The sequence below is a fragment of the Lonchura striata genome, chromosome 26 (assembly GCF_050655825.1).
Source record: "Lonchura striata isolate lonStrDom1 chromosome 26, ASM5065582v1, whole genome shotgun sequence".
NCBI lineage: Eukaryota > Metazoa > Chordata > Aves > Passeriformes > Estrildidae > Lonchura > Lonchura striata.
This window is the reverse complement of record NC_140728.1, coordinates 2,251,447-2,260,393: the sequence shown is the minus strand read 5'-3', so window position 1 is coordinate 2,260,393 and position 8,947 is coordinate 2,251,447. Positions and strand designations below refer to the sequence as shown.

Below are 8,947 nucleotides of genomic sequence, written 5' to 3'. Positions count from 1 at the left end.
CTCAGTCCCCTGCATCCCACCAATCTGCAGATTCCCCGTTTGTCCCAGACACGCACCCCATGGTGCCCAGGATGGGGATTTCAGCCCACACTCTTTTGGGATTTCTCAAGGGAATTCAGCCAGGATCTGTGCCATGGTCACTTCCTCTGAGTGAGCTGATGGGTGGTAATGTGCTAAGCCACAGCAAGCAGAGCAGATCACATACAAACCCCTGGCCATGACCCAGCCTGACCATCAGGAACTGCAGCCCAAAAGGGGCAAAAGCCCCAGTCCCCCTGGCCACTGGGCCAGCACACACCACAGGCCTGTGCCACGGTACCCAAAACCCCCAGGGATAAACCAGGGCGAGGAAACCTCCCAGCGCCCTGCTGTTCTTTGCATCCCATTCCTTCTAGAAACATATTTTTCTAATTTTCATCGTCAGCTCGGTTGTATTCAAGCGTTTTGGGACAAGACAGCCAATGCTTGAGTCCGTGAAGTGACAGGCTCTGAAGCATCCAGCGCATTCAGCAATTGTGTGTGATTCATAAAGCCATATCACATTCTTCCACCCTTGGCCTGCTGCTAACTTGTACGAAATCTGGACCAAAAACTGCAACAAAATGGCTGCTATTCTCCAAGGGCTGTTCAGAGCCTCGTTACTCATCCCTTACTTGGGCAAAAATGACATTGAGTGCTCCTGGAGATGACAGCCTTAATTGAGTTCAATAGGAGTTTAGGCTGAGTAAGGCATGAGCAAACAAGTGTGCATTAGCCCATGAATAAAAAGCCTGATCCACAAATGTTTAGGAACACATGTAACACTGAGCAGGGGAGAGCTGAGGGGGTCACTGCTGCTCTGGCCTTGCCATTTGGGCAGGGGTCTGGCTACAGCATCCAGCAAAACTGATAGTGATGCTGGGATGAGCTTGTTCAGGAGTGCAAAGATTCAAGGCTGCCTCAGTGGTTTGTTTCCATTCTGCCTCTTAATTTTTATTTATTTTCCTCCTTCTGAAGTCCATAGTCCTCGTTTCTGCTATTTTTTTGTTCACTGGTGGGAACAGCAACTTCCTTTCTCAAATTATAATATAAAAGAGCTGCAAGCTGCAATGCCATAAATAATATTTTCTTATGGCCGGAACATCCAAGTCTAGGCAAGACACCAAGAACAGCTACAACATTGTAAAACTCCAACACTTCTCCAGAATGGATTCACTAATTAAAAAATTACTCCTTTTAAAAAGCAGTTGAAAAATATTGGCTTTCCCACTGCTGCCTGTCGCTTGCGGCATCGAAAAGGAGCCCATCCTGCAAAGCTTCAGCTGAGCTAACCAGCAAGCAGTCTGCCTTTCCCTCTAAAAAAGGTCACCAAATAAATAGAAGGGGAGGGGGAAGGAAGAGGAGAACACCTCATTGCAATCACTTCTTTAATTCATTAAAATATTGCCACTTCAAAGCTGGAGAGAGATCCCCCAGGGCTGGGGCCATGGCAGCTCACTGGGAAGCAAACAGCTCCAGCCCCTCCATTGCTGGAAAAGGATTTTCCCAGTGCTGGTCTCCCCTCCCACACCCCCCAGGATGTACCAGCCCTTCCCTCCTCAGGTTGCCTTCCTGGTGGGGCATTTGCCTCCTGGAACCCATGGAAATATCTGCCAGCCCCTCCAAGAGAGCAGGGCTTAGAGCTGGGTGCATGGAGCCCCCCAAACCCCATGGGTCTGTGGAAGAGGGAGAAGCCAGTGGTTGGAGAAGAGTCCCCACATCCAGCTCCCTGCTCAGCTCTGGACCAGCACCTTTCCACTCATCAGCACGGGATGGGGAGGAACCATGGAGAGAGCCAGCACTGCACTGACACTGGTCCTGGCGGGGATGTGCTGCTCAGCAGCGAGGTGGGGCCTTGGTTTTATCCTCCCCTTTGCCTTATAAGCACCACTGCAAAAATAAAACACATTTCCCAGGAGGTTCCCTTGAGGAGCTGACGACAGTCGCCTCTGGCCACTGGCCATGCTCGGTGCCCTGCACGAGCATTTTGAGGGGTTAAATCCACGCCTGCAGCACCAGCCCAAAGCCAGCACCCCTAAAACGAAGCTTCAGAAACCTCAAAGTCTCACACTGCAGGGAAAACATCATCCCTGGCGATTGAGGAAATCCTTTCTCTGAGGAATACACACACTTTGGACTCAAACACCATTGATAAGGCTCTTTCTTCTTCTTTTTTTTTTTAATCTTTTCTTGCAGCAAGCATTCCTTTCACACCCACGCACACCCCAGCATCCTCAGCCATTGGCCTGCCGGCGCATCCGTCACACTTTCCACGGGCCAAAGTAGATACACATTTCAACTGCTTCCATCCCTCATCTCCTCTGGTGTTAACAGCCAGCGCAAACAAAGGGCCCGAACATCCATCGCCCCATTAAATTGTTTTCATTTGTTTCTTCTGCCGCAGTTGGTTTGCGTTAGAGGGTTTGTAAAAGGGATTTCGGGTGGGCGGCTGATGCAGCGGCTGCTCTGGCATTGGGTGGCACCACATGGGACACCCGTGACAGGGATTTTTGCTCTGCCACGGGCAACGGGCCAGGGAACCTGGAGGGTTTGCAAGCAACAATGGGCAAATGGGAAATGGAAATTTTCTGGGTGAACGGAGGGAGAATCAACCTGGGGAGCAGCTGGGATATCAGCAGACAGAATCTGGGGAGCCCAAACCCCTCTCTCTCACCCGGCTGCTTCTTTTCTCCTTGCACTGGAGGAAATGGGGACGAGCATCAGCTCAACCGTTAGCTGAGCTCGTCCCGATTTCAAACAGATGTTGGGTTTGTGGCTGGATTTGGGCAGAAAGCTCTTGCTTTCCCCACATTTGCTGGCCATACCTCGTCAGGGACGCTGGTCCCGAACTGCTGTGGCTGGTTCTCCCTTGAGCTCACAAGATGTTCTCTGAGCTCACTCTGTGGGGAATGGATGATGTCCCACGTGGGCTGGCTTGTCCCCAAGTTGTCCACCTCAGCCTGCCTCACCACGAGCCTCTGCCCAAGAATCATGAAACCCAGATTCATACAGCTGGGGGAAATCTCCACTCCCCTCTATAAAGCCACTGGAGCAGATGTTCACCAGTGGTCCAGCAGCTCATGGTCCCCCTGTCACTGTCATCTGTCCTCAGCTCCAGGCTCTGGCCACGGTGATGTTGTGACACTGCCCAAAGAGGATGAGCATCCCCCTTGCACAATCACATCCATCTCATCCATCCTCAGCCTTTCTGCTTCAGCTCCCTCTCAGCTGCATTAACTTGGGGGGCCCATATCACCCCCAGAATGGGGGAACAAGCCCTTTGTGTCCTGGGAAGGGAATCCCACATGGTTCCGGAGCCAGAGTGTGAGCTGAGCAGGTGAGAAACAGCCCCAGAGTGTTGAGGATGGTGTTTCAGGGCTCCTTGGCACGCTGAATTAATCAGATTTGTTTGTGCAACCGAATCCTCACCCCATAACTACTGAAACTGGGGGCATGAGCTGTCCTGCTCCCAGTGAGCTGCCTCTCTTCAACATCTCCCCACCAGTCTGAGACAAGGCATGGCACCTTCTGTCCACCACCTCTCATGAACAGAGAGCACCAGCGAGGCAGCTGTGGGGACACCTGGGGCACGTGAGGTCTGGAGTGGCATCACGGAGGAGAGGGGCAGCGAGAGCTGAGGGCACGGGGAGCTCAGCAGGGCCCGTCTGGGTGCTGAGCGTGACTCAGCACCGCACCACACCTCATGAGTCACTCCACTGCTTCCTGGTGCACCCTGACTTTTCTCTTCCAGGTCTCTCCTGGCAGCACTGACCCAGCTGGGCCACCTGCCAGCAGTGCAAGCTCTGCCTCACGTGCCTACCAGCCCTCCTCTGCTGGCACTGCCACCCCTCAGCATGTGCCTGTGCGCTGTTGGTGCCAGGCTGCTTCTTAGGGACCCAAATCCCCAGCGATTCCTGGGCAGTGAGGTGAAACCCAGTGGGTACAAACACACCACGGGCACCAGGCATCCACTCACACCAGGGCAAAATGGGGCAAAAGAGGAGCTTTGTGCTTGCTGGGCAATGAGCTGAGATGGGGGCTTTTGCTGGGAGCTTAGGCAGAGCCCACCAGCATGTGGGCAGGGATGAGGAAACACAAAGTGAGGAGACCACCTACCCTCTTCTCACTGGGAGACTGAGCATAAACCATAACAAAAATAAATAGAAAAAGAAAAAAGAATATGCCAACAAAACCAAAACAAAACAAAAAGTGGGGGAGGGCGGATGACTTTCCAGGATCTGAATCCAAAAGGATGAGACAGGGATTGCAGTCAGCCTCATCTGCTGAATATGAATATACCTCCAGCCTGGCTCTGCCATCACCCCAGCCCAGCGATTTGCCCCAGCTTTGCCTGGAGAGGGTGGCTGCAGCTGGCTGAGCGTCCCACAGCACTCGGTGGGCACCAGGTGCCTTGAGGCACCCCAGGAAGAGCCGTGACTGCGAGAAGGTGGCAATGCAGGGAGAAGAACAGGACAGGGATGCGGGAGCATCCCCGGGCAGCCTCGTGCTCTGGAGCAGGAGCTACTCGCAGGCCAGCTTCCCGTCGAAGCTGGAGAGGGCGATGGCGAAGGCCTGCACGGCACACAGGGGGTAGCTGTAGTCCATGGTGAAGGCGTCGTCCGCCACACGCCCAAACTGCATCACGATGTAGTCAGCTGCAGGAGGGAGGGCTGGGCTGTCACCTGTGCACCCAGCACGTCCAAAAGGAGCTGCCCAAGCACCCCCACCCAAACCTGGCCCGCGACTCCAGCGCTGCCTGCGCTGTGCTATAGCGCAGGTCACCAAAAAGCATCATTTTCCCGTGGCACCCTCTGGTTCCTCCAGCATGCCCGTCCCTGGGTGCCACAGCCCCCCCAAAGGGACGGGGACCCCACTCACCCCACCCCCCCTACCCCGTGGGATCGCTGCTGCTGGAGGGCGGGTGACAGGAAATCTGTAAAAATAACCAGGGGCCCTCAAGAGGCTTTTTCTGTCCCGTAACCCAACACCCCGGAGGCCAAGGGCTTCTGACTGCGCCGGACAGGTGACGAGCAGCCGCATCCAGGCAGAGCTGCTGCCACCCCTGAGGGACGTCCCCGAGGCACCGTGCACCCCAGGGTGAGCCTGCCAGCAGCGTGGGCTGTGTGCTGGGGACAATGCTCTGGGCTGACTGGGTGGCTGGAGTGTGATGGGTGCTCAGCACCCCACAGGATCTGTCCTTGCCCTAAATCTGGCAACAGGAGCCCCACGTGCCGCCCCTGCCAGCGCCAGGGCCCAAGGGCAGCTCCTGCAGGGAGTCCTGTCTGGCTCCATCCCAGCTCCAGCAAAGGCAGGCAGGACTCCAGAGCATGAAAAAACTAAACTTCAACAAAAACAGTGGGAGCTGGGGCCATGTCATGAGGCAGTGCTCCTCCACCCTATCCCCTGTCCCATCCCACCCCTGTCCCAGCTTACGGTCACTGCTGTGCACAATCTGGAAGTTTTTGACAGAGGCATGGGTGACCCGGCCATGGAAATTGAGGACGTAGGATTGGGTCTCGTCGTTCCACACCGGGGCTTTGTTGTGCAGCTCGATCACGTTGTCCATGTTCCTGTTCTGCCATCGCATCAAGAGGCCGTCGTTATCCTGGGGAGGGGCAAGAGGGAGGGGAGCAGAGTTGGGGTGACCCCTCCAGAGCCCTGCCACCTCCTGTGGCTTGCCTGGGGGATGCTGTGTAGCAGTACCCAGCTGGAAATGGGATTTATCATGGAGAAAAAAATCAGATACCATGTCTCCCACCTCCCAGGGACACCTTGAATTTCAGGGACAGCTGAAAGCATCTCCATGCCCCAAGATGGGTAAAATCCAAGGTGGTGCCCAGCAAACCCAGCTCCCAGGGAGCTTCTCCCTGTCTGGCCCCTGACTTACGTTCCGGGGCCGGATGGGCACCCTCTCACAGTCAGCATTCATCCCAGGGATGATGACAGTCATCTTCCGGGGGCCTTTGAACCCTAAAACGTTGGTCTCCTGCAAGAGAAACCCTGTCCCTAAAACCAGCAACCGCTGCGGGTTACGGCCGCTCATGGGGGCTGAACGAGGGCTCGGGGGTGGCTCCAGCCCACCCCACATGTCTGCAAGCCCCAGTGAAGGGGTGCAGGGTGGGAACCCCTCTCTCCCTGCCTGGGGGAGCCAGGGAAGGCTCCCTGTGTGGCTGCTCTTACGTAGACCACGGCCGAGAGCTCCTGCCGCACGTTGGACCAGTCAGCGTTGGCCCGGTCGGGGTTGGCGCCGTTGTCGAACACGGTGAACCTCGTGCCCATCAGGTTGGATCTGCAGCCAAGGGAGGGACGTGGCCCTGGCTGATGCCCCTGAGCCCCCACCACTCCTCTCCAGGCACAACCTTGGTGTTGGTCTGGCTGCAAACCCCCGGTGCTGCTCCCCACCACCGCTGACCTTCCCACTCTTCAGTGACTTTCTGGGGCTCAAGGAACCCCTAAATCGGGGTGTGACAGGGTGCTGCCACCACGGGGACCCCCAGCACTGCTGTGTGGCTGCTGGCAGTGCAGGCTGGGACTTGCCAGCACCTTTTCTAGCCGTGACCTGTCTGCTGGGAGGAACCGGCCAAGCTTGTTTTCCCCTCTCAGCCCCCCACCACTCCTCAGGTCAGACACGGCAGTGGGAAACGCTGAATTTAACCTCCTGTCTGTGCCAGCCCTAGCTTGGGACAGCCTGTAAGTCATGGAGTGAGAAGAGGGTGCTGCAGAAATGGGGTGCCACCAAACTGGGGTGCCAGCTCTGCTCCTACCTCAGCTTCCCAATGAAGTTCTCTCCACCCCGTGACAGGTCAGTGGGGTCGATGGAGATGAGGTAGTTGGAGGTTTTGCTCTTCTTACGCTTTCTCCCAGCAAGGAGGAACACCTGGCAGAGCAGTGGGACCGTGTGGGAACGGGACATTGTCACTGCCAGCGCCACTGCTGTCCCCCACAAGGCACTGCCGTGACCTTGAGCAAGTCATGAAGATACTCCCCAAAATACTGTCTGCATTATGGGGCAGGAGGGGCTGAGCCCAGCCCAGCTTCAGCACGGCTCTCTGGCCACTGTTCACTCATCCTCCAGGCACCACCCACAGGGGATGCAGGCAAGCATCCCCCAAACCCTGAGGGTGCTGTCTGGGATGGATGCAGAGCCCCAGAGGTCTCCATGCCCCCCACCCCAAATCACCTTCTTGTCATTGTCCAGGTGAAGGTAGTAGGTGGGGTAAAGCCCCCGGTCCATGCCCCTCTTGTCCCGTGTCACCCGGCACTTGACGGTCACGCCCTGCGGCGCCGGCTGCAGCACAAACTCCTCCAGGTTGTCCACCTCGATGACAGGGGACGGGGGCCTCTCCTCCTTCTGCTGCTGAGTGAGAGGGGATGGTGATCCCAGAGCCCCCCTCCCTCCCCAGAGAATTGTTCCTTGCTATCCACCCCCCGGGCTCTGCAGCTGGTGGCTTTGGGGACACTCTGGTGGGTCTCACTGGGGGATGCTGCAAACCTCCTGACCCACCCTGAGGGGAAGAGCTCCTCTTCCCCCACCCTGAGGGGCTCCCCATGGCTCTGAGGGTTCTTTTGTACCTTCTTTGATTTCTTTGCTTTTCCCTTCTTGTTGGAGTTTTTCTGCAGGGTCTCTGGGGTCTCCTCCTCACTCTCAGCTCCTTTGGGAGGAACTGCTGACAGAAGGGAGAAGATCCTGACTCCACTGAGCCCCAAAATCAAGCTCAGCATAGACCCGTGCCAACACCGATTGTAACCCCCTCTCCATGGCCAAACTCATTGCAGCTCCAGAAGCTCCACCAGAACCTACCGCCCCCTCCAGTGCTGGGCTCTCACCTTTCTTTTTGGATTTTTTCTCTTTTGGGGGGTCCCCACCAGTCTGAAAGAGGGATGCTGGGTTTTTCTTCTTCTCTGACCTAATGGGTTTGGTGCTGGAGTCGGAATCATCCTCCTCATCACTGCTGGTGGAGGCTGTGAGGGACATGGGGGGACATGGTCACACAGCACCGGGGGCTGTTGGCTCAGGGTGATGCCATCAGGCAGCAGGACTGGCTGCCACCTCCTGCTCGTCCCATACCTTTCTTCTTGTTTTTCTTCTCCTTCTTCACCTGGAACACGGACATTGGCTCCTTCTTGGTACTTTTGGCAGATTTGGCTTTGCTGTCAGGGTCGCTCTTGTCTTCTGCTGGGACAGAGGAGCTGGTGAGCAGCCAGCCAGGGGATGGGAACGGGCAGTGACGGGGACAAGGAGGGGACAGGGTCAGAGCAGCAGAAAGGGCTGAGCTGGGGGGAGATTGCCTGGGGAGGGGGCGATGGCTCTGCAGCCCCTGAGCCTCCCGGGACAGTGACGGGGTGCAAGACACTTCCTTCATCCCAGGACAGATCCCAGGGGCAGCAGAGCTGGGCTTAAGCCATCCCTGTCCCCTGGGCACTCACCCTTCCTCTTCAGCTTCTTCTCCCCCCCACCCGAGAGGGGCTCTTTGGGAAGCTTCTTCTTGAGCTTTTTTGGCGGGTTTTTATTCTCCACCTCCTCTTCCTCTTCCTCCTCATCCTCATCCTCATCCTCAGCCGGCTCTGCCCAGAGGTGACCACGGCATCAGCCGACACAACGTCCTTTGGTGGGGGGGGACCTCAGGCTCGTGGTGAGCGAGGAGGGTCCGGCCCTGGGCGGTGTCGCTGTCCCCCCGATGGTGACCCAGGTCCATCCCTGGGCGGTGTCGCTGTCCCCCCGGGGTGGTGACCCAGGTCCATCCCTGGGTGGTGTTGTTTTCCCCCCGGTGGTGACCCAGGTCCATCCCTGGGCGCTGTCGCTGTCCCCCCGGTGGTGACCCAGGTCCATCCCTGGGCGATGTCGCTGTCCCCCCGGTGGTGACCCAGGTCCATCCCTGGGCGGTGTCGCTGTCCCCCCGGTGGTGGCCGGGGCCCCGGCCGTGTCCAG

At 57.1% G+C, this 8,947-nt stretch overlaps 1 protein-coding gene across 1 annotated transcript; it reads right to left on the bottom strand.

Annotated features, from left to right (window-relative positions):
* Positions 1–4,392: 4,392 nt before the first annotated feature.
* On the bottom strand, positions 4,393–8,583 carry TULP1 (TUB like protein 1). Its single transcript, XM_085561159.1, has 10 exons — positions 8,446–8,583; positions 8,087–8,191; positions 7,846–7,980; positions 7,591–7,682; positions 7,199–7,372; positions 6,783–6,895; positions 6,199–6,307; positions 5,906–6,004; positions 5,452–5,623; positions 4,393–4,673 (listed from the first exon to the last, which is right to left on the bottom strand). Exons 2-10 carry the CDS (start codon positions 8,130–8,132, stop codon positions 4,540–4,542), a joined length of 1,074 nt encoding a protein of 357 aa, XP_085417285.1. The 5' UTR covers positions 8,133–8,191; positions 8,446–8,583; the 3' UTR covers positions 4,393–4,539.
* Positions 8,584–8,947: the final 364 nt, after the last annotated feature.

What these genes read in the sequence shown, in the direction of transcription:
- TULP1 (XM_085561159.1), bottom strand. Translation starts at nt 8,132, where the DNA reads ATGTCCGTGTTCCAGGTGAAGAAGGAGAAGAAAAACAAGAAGAAAG. An exon ending in AGCTCTCGGCCGTGGTCTAC is followed by an intron (nt 6,005 to 6,198) that starts GTAAGAGCAGCC and finishes TTTCTCTTGCAG; the next exon opens with GAGACCAACGTTTTAGGGTT. An exon ending in TGCCCATCCGGCCCCGGAAC is followed by an intron (nt 5,624 to 5,905) that starts GTAAGTCAGGGG and finishes GCCCCTCCCCAG; the next exon opens with GATAACGACGGCCTCTTGAT.